We start from the raw sequence: 16,805 nt of genomic DNA on the forward strand, positions 1-16,805 counted from the left end.
CTCCACCAATGGGAGAGCGGGGAAGGCGGGACCAGCGCAGACGGGAGGAGCGGGGCGGGTTTGGGCGTGGCCAAAGCGCGAGAGGCGTGTCCAGCGCATCGGGGGCGTGGTCACGGCTCCGGAGAGGCGCGGTCTGAGCGGCGGGGCGGGGCCAGGGCGGGATGGGCGGTGCTCAGAGGGGCGTGGCGGCGGTGCCAGGGGCGGTGCCAGGGCACCAGGGGGCGGGGCCTGCGGGCGGGCACGGCGCGGGGCTGAGAGAGGCTCCCAGGAATGGGGGCTCGGGAAGGGAGCACCGGGAAAGGGGTACCGGGAAAGGGGTACCGGGAAAGGGAATCGGGGAGGCGGTACCAGGGGTGGGATACCGAGAAGGGGGCACCGGGAAGAAGCTACTGGAGGCGGTCTCGGGAAGGGACTCCGGGACGAGGTGCCGGGAAGGGAATAGCGGGAGGAGATACCGGGAGAGGGTGTGTGCCCCTGGGGCCCCCGGGGACATACCGGCACCCCAACGCCCAGTACACGGTGCGGCGCCGGCAGCCTCCTTGTCGGCCCCGTTAGCGGGGGGCTTCCCGGCTTGTTCCAGCGCTCCCGACTACCGGGGGATCGGAGGAGCCGACGGACGGACCGACCCCCCCCGGGGGGCGCTGCCCATCCCGCGCTGGCCGGAGGGCCTGGGGGCGGACCGGGGCGGGGGGCTGTCCCGGGGGGCCCGGGGCCGGCCCAGGGGCGCTGCCGGGGGCGGGGCGGTGCTGCCCGCCCCGGGGGCGGTGGGGTGCCCGGTGGCGGCTCCGCCAGCGGAGCCGTCCCAGCGGGCGGCGGAGGCAGCACCGACCGCCCCCGGCCCGGCCATGTCAGAGCCCGGCGCCCCCGCGGCCGGTGATAAAGCGCCCCGGCTCCAGGTAGGGCTCCGGTGCGTTCCCCTCCCGGTGACGGCGGCAGGCTCCGGGTGCAGCCCCTTGGTGTCCCGGCACAGTTTCCCAGGGCAACTCCCGGTGTTCCCCCCGGTGTCCCGGAGCCGATCCCCGGAGGAGTCCATGGTGTTCCAGTGCCGACTCCGGAGAAGCCCACAGTGTCCCGCTGCAGCCGCCGGTGCGACCTCCGGTGCAGCGTCCCGGTGTCGCGGCGCACCCCTCCGGTGTTCTGGTGCCGTGGCCGATGCCGTTCCCCGGACCCCCAGGGCAGCCCCCTGCCCGGGGCAATCCCGTTGCAGTCCCCCCGTTTCCCCGGGGCAGCTCCCCGGTCCCCCGGTGCGGCCGCTCCGATTCCCCGGGGCAGCCCCCGGTGCAGTCTCCCCGGTTTCCCGGAGAAACCCGTCTCCACCGAGATAACCCCCAGCCCGTTGCAGCCCCCTGTCCGGGGCAATCCCGTTGTGGCAACCCTGGGTAGCCCACGGTGCAGCCCCCCGTCTCCCAGTAGCCCCCCGCTCTCCCGGGGCAGGCGCTCTGGTTCCCCGGTGCCGTCCCGGTGCCGTCCCGGTGCTCCCTGACTCCCGGCGCTGTCTCCTGCAGGACCGTGTCCTTCGTGGGCTGCGCTGGGGCCGCCTCCAGGAGCCCCTGGGCTTCATCAAGGTGCTGGAATGGGTGAGTGACCCCCGGTGTGTCCCCTACCCTGGACGCCCCGTCACAGCCCCTTCCCCAGCACTGCTGGGTGCTGCCCCCCCGAGGACCTGGGTCCCCCAGATTTGGGGTGTTCCACTGCTTTCCTGAAGCACCCCCCCCCAGAATGAAGGAATCCCAGACCCCTCCCTGCCCCTCCAGAGCTTCCTGCACCCCATCAGCAGCAGGAGTGGAGACCTCGTTTTGGGGGCTCCGGGGGAGGAGGGGAGCGGGGCCACACGGACGCCTGCTTCAGGCCACCAGCCCCTCCCCGGTGACCTTGAGCAGGTGGCTCTGCCCAGCCGTGCCAAAGGGGACGGTGACATCGGGGTGTCAGGGTCCCGCCGTTCCCACGGGCTCAGGGGGCACTGGGTGGGTGGGTGGGGAGAGGGACTGAGGGTCAGTGGGCCCCAGGAAGGGGGACCCTGGGGACAGGGGGGGAGCCAAGCACCCGTGGCTCTGTCCCGTCCCGGCCATGCCATGAATGGCTCCCTGGGAGATTGGATTTCAGGGTGGCATTTCTGCAGCTCAGCCTTGCCAAGGCCGGGGGGCTCCTGGAGGAAACTGAGGTATGGGGGGGACTCAGCCCTCTTTGGGCATCTCCCACCAGGAGGAGCAGATTGAGGGGCTTTCCTGCCATGCTATAGCTCTTTGCTTTGCATAATCCCACCCAAGGGGGCTCTGGGCTCCCGCTGCCATTGAGGCCACCATATGGCATCAGACCCCACTTGCAAAGACAGCCCAAAAACAAAAAGGAGGAGAAAATCCCTGGAGGATCCACCGACACTCCTGCTTAAACCCTGCGTGCCACACATGGGGCTGCCCATCCCTGCGGCCTCAGGCCTGCTGGGTTAGATTGCCCATTTCGCCCGGGAAGCTGGGAGCTCGGCCAGGAGGACTTGCACTTTGGGAATGGTGTTTTCCCAGCACCCTCATCCAGGAGATGAGGGCAGTGTGACTCCAGCGGCAAGGGAGGGCAGTGCTGGCTCCTGGGGAGGGGACGGCTCCGGGGGTCCCACCATGGGGATGCTCCCAGCTGTCTGGAAACCCACTCTGGCACTCGGTACCCTGCCCAAAATCAAGGGTCAGGGTGGGTTTGGCCTTGATGTCCCAACCCCCATCCTCAAATCCCAGTGCCAGTAGAATTCCAGTGTTGGAGGGAGGCACCGGAGGCCAGCAGCTGGGGGGTGGCAGCTTGCCCGTTACTCAGTAGCAGGGGATGCAACCCGCCCCCCAAGGATGAAAGGGGTCCCCCCAGGGCCTCAACCCCCCCGGACCCATTGCCCTCTCCTGTAGCTCTTTGCCATCTTCGCCTTCGGCTCCTGCGGCTCCTTCAGCGGCGAGACCGGAGCCACAGTGAAATGTGACAGCGGAGGGATGACAGCCATCAGCATCCAGTTCGGGTACCCCTTCAGGTGAGGGGGTGCTGAGCCCTGACACCCCCAGGACTGCCCCCAGACAAGCTGGGGGTGTTGGGCTGGGGTTAGACTCCCTTCCTGCTGGCAGGACCTCCATGGGACCACAGCCATGGTCTCTGCGGTGCCGTGTTCAGCTGGGGACCATCCACAGCCTGACACCATGGGGCATCCCCTGGCTTCAGTGCCTGACACCATCCGGGGGATTCTTGTTAATCACAGAAGACCGGGGTGGGGAAGGAGGAGAATTCTCAGTACTCAGGGAAGACCACGGGAATCCTGATTTATCTGGGAAGGCAGAGATGGAATTGGGCCAGATGAGAGTCACGGTTCTAACCCCTTTCCTCTGCCACCGGCCCCATGCCAGAGCACTAGACCCTGGATGAGAATCCAGGTTACAGCAGTGGATCTGTGCCCTCCATCCCAGGGGACCACCCCAGCACTTTTTCCATCCATCCCTCCATTCCAGGGGGACTGCCCCAGCCCGGTAATTCGAGCCATCCCTGTCATCATCTCCATTCCCAGGGGACCGACCCAGTGTGGTTGTACCACCTACCCCCACCATCCTCCCCATTCCCAGCCCCCTGACACCCCCCTGCCTCTATCCCAGGTTATACCAGATTCCCTTTGGGATGCCGAATTGTGAGGAGGAATCAGAAGCCCGCACCCTGTACCTCGTTGGTGATTTCTCCGCTCCCGCCGAGTTTTTCGTGACCCTGGGGGTCTTCTCCTTCCTCTACTCCATGGCGGCTCTGGTGCTCTACCTCCGCTTCCATTCCCTGTACACCGAAAACACGAAGCTCCCCTTCACAGTAAGGCAGGCTCATCCCTCGGGACACGAGAGCCCAGCGCCGTGCCAGCGTGGCAGCTGATCCCGGTCTCTCATCCTGGCAGGATTTCTGCGTCACCGTCTGCTTTGCCTTCTTCTGGCTGGTGGCGGCGGCGGCGTGGGGCAAGGGGCTGAGCGACGTGAAGGCGGCCACGCGCCCCTCCGCCCTCATCGCTGCCATGGGGGTCTGCCAGGGCGATGGGGTGGTCTGCAACGCCGGCACCACGCCGGCCATGGGGCTGGCCAACATCTCGGTGGTGAGGGCAGCACGGGCACACACAGGGGCACACGTGGCCAAATAGGTGTAATCTTTCCATTGGGAGCACGGTTTAGGGGGTTCAAGCAGAGCTGAGCAGCACACATGTGCACACATGGCCAAATACATGTAATTTTTCCATTGGGAGCCCAGTTCAAGGGGTTCAAGCAGGGCTGAGCAGCACACATGTGCACACATGGCCAAATACATGTAATTTTTCCATTGGGAGCCCAGTTCAAGGGGTTCAAGCAGAGCTGAGCAGCACACGTGTGCACACATGGCCAAATACATGTAATTTTTCCATTGGGAGCCCAGTTCAAGGGGTTCAAGCAGGGCTGAGCAGCACACGTGTGTACACATGGCCAAATACATGTAATTTTTCCATTGGGAGCCCAGTTCAAGGGGTTCAAGCAGGGCTGAGCAGCACACGTGTGCACACATGGCCAAATACATGTAATTTTTCCATTGGGAGCCCAGTTCAAGGGGTTCAAGCAGAGCTGAGCAGCACACGTGTGCACACATGGCCAAATACATGTAATTTTTCCATTGGGAGCACGGTTTAGGGGGTTCAAGCAGAGCTGAGCAGCACACGTGTGCACACATGGCCAAATACATGTAATTTTTCCATTGGGAGCATGGTTTAAGGAGTTCAAGCAGGGCTGAGCAGCACACGTGTGCACACATGGCCAAATACATGTAATTTTTCCATTGGGAGCATGGTTTAAGGGGTTCAAGCAGGGCTGAGCAGCACATGTGTGCACATGCAACCCCCAGGCTGCAAACCTGTGCGTGTGAAGGCCCAGCAGTGCACACGTGTGTTCACGGGACAGCGCATGTGGAGGTGTGAGCGCACCCCGCACGCACGGCGCGCACACGTGCACACATGCAGCTGCACACAGGTGCACGCTCACACACTCGTGTCCTTGTTTGTGCACACGTGCGCCGGGTTCCTGAGCTCAGCCAGGAGAGGGCAGTGGGAATGTGGACACACCGATGAAAAATAGGGGCACGCTCCTGGAAATGTGGGTGAAAACTTTCCACAGCCTCGACCCCACGGGATGTGGGATCCACCCTGCACGCCCCCAGCCATCAGGGATTCCTGATGGGGTGGGTGGTGGTGATGCAGTCCCTGGTGTTGGTGTTTGGGATGTGTGGGGTACATGATGTGCATGGGGGCATAGGGCGTGTGGGGTGTGAGGTTTATAGGGCTCATGGGGTGTAGTGGGGTGCATGAGGAGCATCTGACGTGGGTAGCACGGTGTACATGAGGCACATGGGCACACAGGGTCCATGGGGTGCACAGTTGTGGGGCACATGGGGTGCATGATGTACCTGAGGTGCATGGAGCACATGGGGCACATGGGGGTATGGGGTGTGTGGGGCACAGGACGTGGGTTACACATGGATAACGTGGGGTACATGGGGTGCTTGGAGCGCAGTGGGGTGCATGGGGTGTACGGGAATTATGGGGTGTATGGGGTGTGTGGGGTGCATAGGGCACACGCGATGTACAGGGTACATGGGGTGTAGGTAATGTACAGGGTGTATGGGGTGTATGGGGTGTGTGGGGTGCACAGGGCACACACGATGTACAGGGAACATGGGGTGTATGGGGTGTATGGGGTGTGTGGGGTGCATAGGGCACACACGATGTACAGGGAACATGGAGTATAGGGAATGTGTGAAGTGTATGGGGTGTATGGGGTGTATAGGGTACACACGGTGTACATTGTACATGGAGTGTAGGGAACATATGGGGTGTGAGGGGTGCATGGGGCACGTACAATGTGTGTTGTACATGGGGCTGTTGGAGCTCACGGGGTGCCGGTGTGTGGGCTGCTGGTGCTATGCTCCCTCAAGGATGCCTTGTGGGACCCTCTCCCTTCTTCCCTGTCATCTCCCCTCTCCCCTTTCCTCTCCTGCAGCTCTTCGGGTTCCTCAACTTCCTGCTGTGGGCCGGGAACTGCTGGTTCGTGCTGCGGGAGACGCCGTGGCTGCGGCCGCCCGAGCCCCGCGACGGCGCGGCCGAGCAAGGCGCCATCGACAAGCAGTGACCCCCGGGGACCGAGCCAGCCCGGGGACCCCGCCCGGCCCCCGGGACCTCGCGCCGGCCGCCAGCCCGGGGACGGGGTGTGGCTGTGCCCGGGCTCGGAGCCGCCGGGGGTTCGGATGCTGAAGGGGACACGGAACCCCGGGGGTCCCGCTTGTTGTCGGGGGCTCTGTGTGTCACCCCGAGGGGTCCATGTCTGTATGGGGCTCATAAAGTCCTGGGTACCAGCTCTGGATTGGGGCTCCTGGTGTCTGCCTCGGTGCGGAGGTGCGCACACGTCCCGGTCCATACAGGGATAAACCGGTCCCCATCTCTGGTATGGGGTTAACTGCGGACCACAGATCAGTGCTGGGCTAATGGAGGGTCTCAGACACGTAACAGGGGACCCCAGAGCAGTAAAAGGATAATCAGGAACTCCAGTCCAGTATTGGGATAATATTGGGAGTGCCACTCCAGTCTAGGGATCACCTGGGACCCCAGCCTGGTATGGGAATAATGGCGGGGACTCCCAGCTGCATATAGGGGTAACAGGGAACCCCAGACCAGAAGAAGGATAATGGGGGATCCTGCGCTGGTATAGTTGTAACAGGGGTCCCCAGCCCCGTACAGGAATAACCTGGAACCCCATCCTTGTATGGCAATACCCTGGGCTCACAGCCCAGGTTAGAAATAACTATACCAGACCCCAGCCGGTTTTGGGAATAACTGGGGTTCTGGGTCCGGCATGGGGATAACAGGGAAGCCCAGCCGAGTACAGGGATACCGAGTGCCCCTAACCTGTTATAGGGATACCGGCTACCCCCATCCCCGTGCAGGGATAACAGGAGCCTCCAGCCTGGAGTAGAGGTCACTTGAGCCCCGCGGGCCAGCGGGGGCCAGCGGGTGCCCGCAGCTCGGCGCGGCGGTACCGGGTGCCCCACGGCGGGGCGGGCTCCGGGCTCGGGTCGGGCCGGCGGGGGTCGCCCCGGGACTACCGAGCCCGTGGTGCCGCGGGGCGGGCGGGGCGCGCGGCGCATGCGCGGGGCGGGGGCGGCGCGGGGGGGGGGGCGGCGGTGCCGCGGCGGCGGCGGCGGCGATGGCGGCGGAGCGGCGGCCGGTGCCCGGCCTGGACGAGTTCGCGGGGCAGAGCTGGAGCGCCTGGCTGGAGCGGGCCGGGCCGCCCGCCGACAGCGGTGAGGGCGGCGGCGGCGGGGGTGGGCTTCGCGACCGGGGCCGCGCCCGCCGACCCCCGGTCCGAGCGCCGCCGCGCGGCGGGCGGGCAGCGGCGCCGGGAGAGGGGAGTCCCGGCAGCGGGGCATCCTGCGCCGGGCGCTGGGAACGGGGCGTCCTGCGCTGGGAACCGGGAACGGAGCATCCTCCGCCGGGCGCTGGGAACCGAGAAGCGGGTTCTGCGCCGGGCAGCGAGAACGGCTCGTTCTGCTCCGGGAACGGGGCACCGGGAACGCGGCATCCTGAGCTGGGCACTGGGAAACGGCGCTGGGAACCCTGCACCGGGCATCCAGACCCGGCATCCGGCACCGGGACCTGGGCGCGCAGCGGAGTGCCGGGTCTGGATGCCCGGTGCAGGGTTCCCAGTGCCCGGCTTCTGGTGCCGGGTGCCCGGAGCAGGTTGTCCTGGCATGTCCTAGGATGTTCCCTGGCACTGGGAACTGGACACCTGGAGTGAAGCATCCTGTACTAGCACCTGGCACTGGGAACAGGGCAGCCAGACCTGGCACCCTGCGCCGGGAACCAGACACTGGGAACGGGGCACCCTGCACTGGGAATCTGGTACTGGGAATGGGGCACCCTGTGCCAGGCACCAGACACTGGGAATGGGGCACCCTGTACTGGGAATCTGGTACTGGGAGTGGGGCAGCAAGATCTGGCACCCTGCACTGGTAACCTGTACTGGGAACTGGGCACTCTGCACTGGGAACCTGTACTGGGAAAGGGGCACCCTGCACTGGGAACCAGACACTGGGAAAGGGGCACCCTGCACTGGGAACCTGTACTGGGAATGGGGCACCCTGCACTGGGAACCTGTACTGGGAACTGGGCACTCTGCACTGGGAACCTGTACTGGGAATGGGGCACCCTGCACTGGGAACCAGACACTGGGAAAGGGGCACCCTGCACTGGGAACCTGTACTGGGAATGGGGCACCCTGCCCTGGGAACCTGTACTGGGAACTGGGCACTCTGCACTGGGAACCAGATACTGGGAATGGGGCACCCTGCACTGGGAACCTGTACTGGGAATGGGGCACCCTGCACTGGGAACCAGACACTGGGAAAGGGGCACCCTGCACTGGGAACCTGTACTGGGAATGGGGCACCCTGCACTGGGAACCTGTACTGGGAATGGGGCACCCTGCACTGGGAACCAGACACTGGGAAAGGGGCACCCTGCACTGGGAACCTGTACTGGGAACTGAGCACCCTGCACTGGGATCCTGGTACTGGGAATGGGGCACCTTGTGTGGGCACCTGGAATCTGGCACTGGGCATGCAGACCTGGCACCCAGTACTGGGAATTGGGCACCCAGCACTGGTGACCACACACTGGGAATGTGGCATCCTGCACCGGAACATGCAGAAACAGGAATGGGGCACCCAGCCCTGGGCACCGGACAATGGGAATTGACATCCTGCAATGGGTGCCTGGCACCAGGAACTGGGCACTGGGAACCTTATACTGGCACCCAGTACTGAGAATTGGGCACTTCCTGCACTGGGAATGTGGCGTGCAGCACAGACATCTGGCACCAGGAATTGGGACTGGGAACCTGGCACTGCACAGCCAGACGTGGCACCCAGTACCAGGAACTGGGAACAGAGCATCCTGTACTGGACATCCAGCACTGGAGACTGGGAATGGGGCATCCTACAAAAGTTGCCCAGTACCAGGAGCCAAACACTAGGAATCTTGCACTGGACACTGGGCACCAGGAACTGGGCACCTGGAACTGAGCACCTTGTGCTTGCACTGGGAACTGGGCACTAGGCAGCCACTCTGGGATTCTGGAGCGGGGCAGCAGCATCTCTGCCCCAGGAACTGGGCACCCAGCACCAGGCACCCCATTGGGAACCCTGTTATGGGGTGCCCCATCCTGGATTCCAGGTATCCCAGGTGCAGTGGACACTGGTGGGAGCAGAGCAGTAACTGGGGAGCCTGGGCTGGGAATTTGTTGCCACCATTACCCCAGAGCAGGCAGGAGGTACTGGGAGCCCCTGGGCACTGGGATATCCTGCACTGGGAACGGGGCAGGGCACACTGGGAGCCAGGTGCTCCTTACTGGAAGCTTGGCAGTGTCCCAGTGGGCTCTCAGCACCAGTCATGGTGCATCTGAATGGGTCTGGGTGCCCAGTACGGCACAGCTGGATGGCACTGGGTGCCCGGCATGGCATGGCCAGGCAGGCAGGACTGGTTACCCAGTACGGCACAGCTGGATGGCACTGGGTGCCCAGCGTGGCGTGGCCTGATAGGACTGGGGATGGACTGGGCACCCAGTTTGGCACAGCTGGCCAGGTCATTGCCCAGGACCATTGCCACTGGCTCAGTGGCCACAGAACAGAGCCCAGGACACCAGCCAGGCACAGCCAGTGGAGCGACTGTGTGGGAATCAGGGTGTCCCAAGGGTGTCACATCCTGGGAGCAGGATGTTCCCAGGGGTGTCATGTGCCAGGGCTGGGGTGTCCTCAGGGATGCTACATCCCATCCAGGATGGGGCTGGCCCCAGGGGTGTCCCATCCCAGCACCAGGGTGTCCTCGGGGATGTTCTATCCCAGGGCAAATATGTCCCAGGGGTGTCACATCCCCGGACAGGATTTTCCCAGGAGCGTCACATCACGTACTGGGATGTCACCAGGAGCATCCTGCTGGCACTGGGCTGTCAGGATGGGGACCCTGGAGATGGTGACACACCACGGGGTGACACCACTCACGGGATGGATCTGTCTCTCTGGTTTAATTGTTCCAGGAGCAGGAATGCCAGGACCATCCCTCTGTGGGAGCACCGGGCGCATCCCTGTGCCAGCCACTGACAGGATTTTGTCTCTGGCAGGATCAGGGTCAGAGCTGGAGGAGAATGGGAAGAGTGGCAGCAAGAAACTGGACACCATGACCCTGATTAAGGAAGGTGAGCTCCTCTCTGGGGTGAAACGCAGCATTTCAGGGCTGTGTGAGCCATCAAGCTGGGATCGTTGTCTGCAGTGCTTCTAGCAGCACCAGGTGTGTGCCAGCTTACTGAGCTCTCCCCCACAGACATGGACATCTTCGGGCACTGCCCTGCGCACGACGAGTTCTACCTGGTGGTGTGCAACCACTGCAGCCAGGTGGTGAAACCCCAGGCCTTCCAGAAGCACTGTGGTGAGCCAGGCAATCCCGGGAATGCCTATTCCACCCCGTGGTGCTGGGAACAGCACCGGGAATGCCAGCGGGGCTGGCTGTGGGGGTGCAGCCTGCGGGCAGGGAAGGGGCTCACAGCTCTGGTGTGGGCTGACAGTGAGCTTATTCCATCCCATCCCATCCCATCCCATCCCACCCCACCCCATCCCGTCCCTCCTGGCAGAACGCCGGCACGGCCCACTCAGCAAGCTCTACGCCCGTGCCACCGCGTGCCACGTCGCCGTCAACGGGCAGCCGGTGCCCGGCAGGACCCCCGGAGCCGCCAAAGCCCTGCAGGAGAAGCATCCCGGTGCCCGCGGGAGAGCCCAGCCCCTCCCTGAGCACACGGACAAGGATAACAACCTCTGGTGAGCGCCGGGACGGGCGACACCGACGCTCTCTCGCGGGATCGCTTTGATCCCGCGCCTCCTCCTCCCCCGAATTTCTTCTCCACAGCTTGTTCGTGCCCGTGGTGAACCTGGAGAAGATTCCCAGCATTCCCAAACCGGACGGGCACGGGATCAAGGTGCCCCCCAAAGCCGTCCCCACCAACTCCAAGGAATCCCTGGGGAAAGCCGCGGCTGCCGCGGTGCCCAAAGAGCCCCCGGTGCCGGCCGGGGTCGGGGGGGATTCGGCCATGCCGGAGAGCATCCCCGCTCCGGGGGAGAAGGATGTGGGGGCCCCCAAACCGCCCCCCAGGTCCCACAGGAAGCTGGCGCGTGAGTCCCCCCTTTCCTTGCCGGCCATGGTGGGGGGGGCGGATGATCCCAGCGGGTGCCGGAATTGCGGTGCCCAGGTCTAGCAGTGGGGTAGGTACCGGGGGAGTGGCTCCCCCAGCTCCTCTGGCGGGTTGGGGGGTCCCTGCCTTCCCCCCAGTTCCGCTCATCCTGCAGGTTTAGGGCGCCCACTTGACTGCTCCCAAGGAATGGCCCCAGCAGGAGCGGGAGCTGAGGATGGATCCCCAAATTCGCATGTGTTCCTCCAAAAATGAGGGTCAAACGCGTGGCCCCCATAAAAATACAGAGGTAGAAAGCGTGTCCCCCCCACAATATATGGGTTGAACCTGTGTTCCCCACAAAAAACCATGAGAATTGGATATGTGGCCCCCAAAAATATGGGGGTGAGATGTGCAATCCCACCAAAATATGAGGGTTGTGGAAAATATGGGAATACGTGTCTCCCAGAATAGAGGGGCTGAATCTATGTCCCCCCAAAAATATGGGGTTTGGATGTGTATCTCTCCAAAGTATGGGGGTCAAATGTGTCACCCCAGAATATGGGTGTGAAATGCATGGTCCCCTCAAGATATGGGGGTTAAACACATGTTCCCCCCAAAATATGTGGGTAAAACATGTGTCGCCCCAAAATACGGGGTCAAATGTGTATCTTCTGAAAATGTGGGGGTTGAACACATGTCCCCCCAAAAATATGGGGGTTGGACATATGTCACCCCAAAATATGGGGGTTGGACATGTATCCCTCCAAAATACAGGGGCCAAATGTGTTGTTCCTCCCAAAATATGCAGGTATAACACATCTCCCCCAAATATGAGGGTCAAACGTGCATCACCCCGAAATATGTGTCTCAATTGTGTGTGCCCCCCCCAAGTATGGGCTTTGGACATATGTCACCCCAAAAGATGGGTGTTGAACACATATTCCCCAAAATATGGGAGTCACCCCTGCCCCCAAAATTCCCAGTTGCTGCTGTGCCCACAGACACTCCCAGGTGACAGCAATGCCGTTAGCAGGACCCAGGTGAAAATGGGGGGGGGGGGGTCACCCCAGGGAAGGGGCAGAAAAAGGGGGGAGCTCACCCTGCAGAGGGGCAAAAAGGGGAGGGAGCAGCACATGGTGACCCCCTCCCACCCCTCAAAACTTCTCAGGGCTGTGTCCCCCGCTCAGAGCTGCTCAGAGGAGTGGGTGCTCCACGCCCAGCCCCGGTGGGGGGTGTTGGGGTGCCCCCCCAGCACCCGCTGCCTCCCTGTCCCCCCAGGTAAGGAGTGTGACCTGAACCGGCAGTGTGGGGTGCGGAACCCCGACACCAACAAGCTCTGCACCCGCCTGCTGACCTGCAAGGTAGTGGAAAATGGGGAGGGGACACCCCAATATCCCACCCCGGGTGTTTTGGGGGGTCCTGAGCCCCTCCCTGCTGTCGCCCAGATCCACTCGGTTCACCAGCGCCGGGAGGTGCAGGGTCGGGCCAAGGATTTCGATGTGCTGGTGGCCGAGCTCAAGGCCAGCACCCGCCGAGGGGAACCCCCGAAAGACAGGAGCCCCCCTGAGAAGGAGCCACTGCACCCTGCCCTACAGGACACCCCCTCACTGCTGCAGCCCCCCACTACCCCTCCCTGCCGAGCCAGGCTGTCCCACTGCTTGCACCCCCCCAGGTGAGTGCCCCATGGATTTGGGGGGGGTCTCCTCTCACCTTTCCCCACCTGAATTGGGGGGGATGCATTGAAAGGGCAGGAACAGGAGCAGGGATTTGGGGGGGTCCATCTCACCCCCTCCCCACCTGAACTGGGAGGGGGAGATGGGGTTTGGAGCAGGGATTTGTGGGGTCCCATCTCAGCAGCTGTATTTGGGGGGATGTGGATGGGAGCAGGGATTTGGGGGGTCCTGTCTCATCCCCTTCTCACCCGAATTAGGGGAAGATGAGGCTGGGAGTTGGGTTTTGGGGGGTCCCATCTCACCTTTCCCCACCTGCGCTGGGGGCTGTGGCAGGGCAGCAGGAATGTGAGCGCAGAATTGTGGGGGTCTCATCTCACCTTCCCCCACCTGAATTGGGGGGCACATTGTAAGGATTAGGAGTGGGGGTATGGGGAGGGGATATGGTCTCACAGTGACCCCCCCAGTGTCGAGCACCCCAAAACTTCCTCTCCGGTGCAGGGCCCGACTTTCCTCTGACAGTGACCCTGAGGATGCTCCGGCCACCTCTGGGGAGGGGAGCACGGGCGGCTTCCCCCTCCCCCTGCCCAAGGGGGGCAGCCGCGTGTCCAGCGAGGAGAGCGAGGAAGAGGGGGCCGAGGAGCCCCCCCGGGCCCCGGTGCGCCCACCACGGCCTCAGGCGGTGAGTGAGGGGACCCCAGCGTGGGGCAGGGACCCCCAACTCCACCAGCAATCCCATCCACGTTTCCTTTTCCGGGCTCCGTGCCGGGCGGGGGGTTGAGGCGGGCGGGGGCTCGGGGGGGGTGCTGCAGTGACCCTGGCGCGGTGCCCCCCCAGTTCTGCACCTTCGGGAGCCGCCTGGTCACCCCGGGCTGTTACGTGTTCGACCGACGGCTGGACCGGTTCTGCGCCGCGCTGGGCTCCATGCTGCAGCGGCACCTCAGCGCGCACAGGTGGAGGTGAGCGCGTCCCGGCGTGCTGGGGGTGGGACACGGGACAAAGCCACCCGGACGCAGCGAGGGTTTGTGCTCCGCGGGGTCCCGGCATGGCGTTGGGATTGGGGGGAGGAAGGGAGTGGGGATTTGGGGGGGTCTTGTTGCACCCCGTGCCCTTTCAGAGTGAGCGGGGTGAGGTGAGGATGAAGGGATGCGAGTGGGAAATGAGGGGGTCTCGTTTCACCCCGTTCTGGTCCAGACTGATGAGGATAAGGTGGGATGGAGGGATGGGAGCGGGGATTTGGGACCCCCTCCCTACCTGAATCAGGAAGGATTTTGGGGGGCAAAGATGGGAGTGGGGATTTGAGTGATCACAATTCACCCCCTCCTCACCCAAACTCGGAAGGACAAGATGGGGATGCGGGACCGAGAGCAGAGATTTTGGGGCGGGGGGTTGGTGTTCACCCCCTCCTCACCTCAGTTGGGGTGGAACAGTGCAGGGGTGTAATGGGGATTTTTGGCTGTCCTCTTTCACCCCTTCCCCTCCAAACTCGGGAGGACAAGGTGGGGATGTGAGGCTGGGAGTGCGGATTTGTGGCGGCTCCCATCTCACCTTTCCTCACCCGACTTGGGGAGGACGGGGCGGGGTTGGAGGGGTGGGAATGGGGCTTTGGAGGGGTCCCATCTCACCTCTCCCCCGCTGAACCGTGGGGGGATGCATTCGGGAGCCGGAGTTTCGGAGCGGTCCCCATCTCACCCTCCCCCTCCCTTCCCACAGGAAGATCCCTCCGGCCGTCGTCCCCCCTCTTCACCTCCCCGCAGCCCCCCCCAGCCCCGCTGCCCCCCTTTACGGCCCTGCAGCCCCTTCCCCGCCCCTGCGGCCCCTCTCGGCGGCGGGGGGCTGCCGGCTCCCCACCAGCCTCACCTACACCGTGGGCTCTCCCCCCGCGGCGGCCGCCTGCAGCCAGCCCGAGTGCGGGGGAGGGGGCACGCAGGCCATCACCTCTCCCCTCCCCGCCAACACCCCCTCGCCCTCCTTCAGCAAACTGCCCCCCAGCAAGGCCAGCAAATCCCCCCGGGCGCGGGAGGCGTCGGGCGGGACGGACGCGGACCCCCGGCCCTGGCAGCCCCCGCTGGCGGCCGGCGGCCCCCCTTACAAACGGACCTGTTTGGGGGACAGCGTCAAGGGCAAAAATCAGGGCTTGGCTCCCCCCGGCAAGACGAAACTCACCCCGCCGGCTTCGCCCTCCATCGCCGTGCTCAACGGGACCCCGCGGGTGCGACGGGTGCCCCCCGCCCAGCCCTGCCGCGCCCCGCCCGCCGCCCTGGAGCCCCAAACGTCGCCGCTGCACGGCCTGGGGGGGCTCCCGGCGCCGCGGGGGCTCTCCGAGGATGAGGTGAAGAAGCGCAAGAACGCGGCCACCTATTGCCGACCCCTGAAGCCCAAAGCCGCGCCCCCCCTGCCCGGCCCCCCGGCCCCTCCCGGCTCCGGGACCTCCGCCTCGGGGGGCTCCATCCGCAGGAAGAAGCCGGGGACGCCCCCGGGTTTCGAGGAGAAGAGGAGCGCCCTGAAGGTAGGGCTGGGGGGGGTGGGGGGGTGCTGAAGAGGGGGGACCCCCCTCGGGGTGAGTGGGAGCAGCAGGAGGTGGGGTGGAACACTGGGATTGGGGCGGTGTGTCCTGAGAGAGAGCCTGTCCTGGGGGGGACACCCTGTCCTGGGGGGGGACACCCTGTCCTGGGGGGGGACACCTTGTCCTGGGGGGGACACCCTGTCCTGGGGGGGGACACCCTGTCCTGGGGGGGACACCATGGTCCAGAGGGGGAAAAGCACGGGAACATCCTGTCCTGGGGGGGAAAAAGCACGGGGACATCCTGCTCTGGCACCAGGGGACACCCTGTCCTGGGGGGACACCTTGTCCTGGGGGGGGACACCCTGAGGACCCCCCAACCCTGGGGACACCGCGGGGCTCCCCTGACCCTGTGGAGAGTCCCCAGTGTCCCCCCCCCTAGGGCTGACTCGCCCCCTCTCCCCCCTGCAGTCCAAAGCCCATTAACAGAGGGGTCACGGGGGCCCCCCCTGTGTCCTCCCCACCGGGAAACGCCAGAAAACCGATGAAGGGAGAGGAAACAAACAAACAAACAAACAAAAAAATCCCAAGGAAACCACGAAGGAAAATCCCAAACTTCCAGAAAATACCTCAAAACTCTCAGTTCTGTTCTCTTGCTGCTAAACCAGCCCCGGGACAGGGGGGGGGCGGCACTGGGGACCCACCCGGACCTCCCGGGGCCCCGTCGGTCGCGGATATTTATAAGAAACGGTTGTTGCTGTTTTTGTTCTTTTTGTAAAAAAAAAAAAAAAAAGGAAAAAAAAAAAACACAACAAAGAGGTAAAAAAGAAAGGAGTTGTGTAGTGAGAGGTGAGGGAAAGGGCGTGCTGGGGGTCCGTGGGTTTGGGGGATGGGGGGCTCAGTGGGGCAGGGGGATGTTGGGGACCGTGGGGAATTATTGGGGGGCTGGGAGGGGGTCACTTTAAGAGTGTTGAGGGGGCAGTGGGGGACTGGGGGGCTCGGGGGTGCTGTGGAGGGTGACTGGGGAGCAAAGGGGGTCTTTGGGACTGGGCAGGGGGTCATAAGGGTCTCTGGGGTTACTGGGGGGCTTACTGGGGACTCTAAGGGGTCTTTGGGCTGCTGTGGGTGCTGCAGGGTGGGCAGGGCCCCATAAGGGTCTTTGTGGGGCTGGGAGTTTGTCAGTGGGGTCACTGAGATGCTGGCGGTTGGCTGGGGGGTGTGGGGTGACGGGGAGGCTCAGGGAAGTCACTGCATGGGGGCACACTGGGGACCACAGGAGGGTTTTGGGGTGCTCGAGGGTGGCCATAAGGGCGAGTGGGGTTCATTGGGGTGCTGGGAGGATACAGGGGACCATAGAGGGTTTTTGGGGACTGGGGGGGGCAGTGGGGTCATTAAGGGGCTGGG

The 16,805-nt window shown here is 64.0% G+C and overlaps 2 protein-coding genes across 4 annotated transcripts; both read left to right on the top strand.

Moving 5' to 3' along the window:
- The first annotated feature begins 231 nt into the window (after positions 1–231).
- SYPL2 (synaptophysin like 2) lies at positions 232–6,377 on the top strand. Of its 2 annotated transcripts, none has more exons than XM_040085618.1 (6): positions 232–303; positions 1,506–1,577; positions 2,889–3,007; positions 3,618–3,819; positions 3,902–4,093; positions 6,018–6,377. In XM_040085618.1, the coding sequence occupies exons 1-6, from the start codon at positions 271–273 to the stop codon at positions 6,144–6,146; spliced, it is 747 nt and encodes a 248-aa protein (XP_039941552.1). In that variant the 5' UTR covers positions 232–270; the 3' UTR covers positions 6,147–6,377. The 2 variants fall into 2 exon arrangements, with proteins under 2 accessions (XP_039941552.1, XP_039941551.1); XM_040085617.1 differs by lacking the exon at positions 232–303 and adding an exon at positions 764–896.
- An 837-nt stretch (positions 6,378–7,214) lies between these two features.
- Positions 7,215–16,180, top strand: ATXN7L2 (ataxin 7 like 2). Of its 2 annotated transcripts, none has more exons than XM_040085567.2 (11): positions 7,215–7,314; positions 10,104–10,262; positions 10,388–10,492; positions 10,695–10,878; positions 10,967–11,229; positions 12,507–12,589; positions 12,674–12,900; positions 13,400–13,580; positions 13,736–13,857; positions 14,612–15,407; positions 15,873–16,180. In XM_040085567.2, the coding sequence occupies exons 1-11, from the start codon at positions 7,218–7,220 to the stop codon at positions 15,885–15,887; spliced, it is 2,232 nt and encodes a 743-aa protein (XP_039941501.1). In that variant the 5' UTR covers positions 7,215–7,217; the 3' UTR covers positions 15,888–16,180. The 2 variants fall into 2 exon arrangements, with proteins under 2 accessions (XP_039941501.1, XP_039941499.1); XM_040085565.1 differs by having other exon boundaries at positions 7,222–7,314; positions 10,188–10,262.
- The last annotated feature ends 625 nt before the right edge of the window (positions 16,181–16,805 follow it).

The sequence above is a fragment of the Hirundo rustica genome, chromosome 24 (genome assembly GCF_015227805.2).
Source record: "Hirundo rustica isolate bHirRus1 chromosome 24, bHirRus1.pri.v3, whole genome shotgun sequence".
Taxonomy (NCBI): Eukaryota; Metazoa; Chordata; class Aves; order Passeriformes; family Hirundinidae; genus Hirundo; species Hirundo rustica.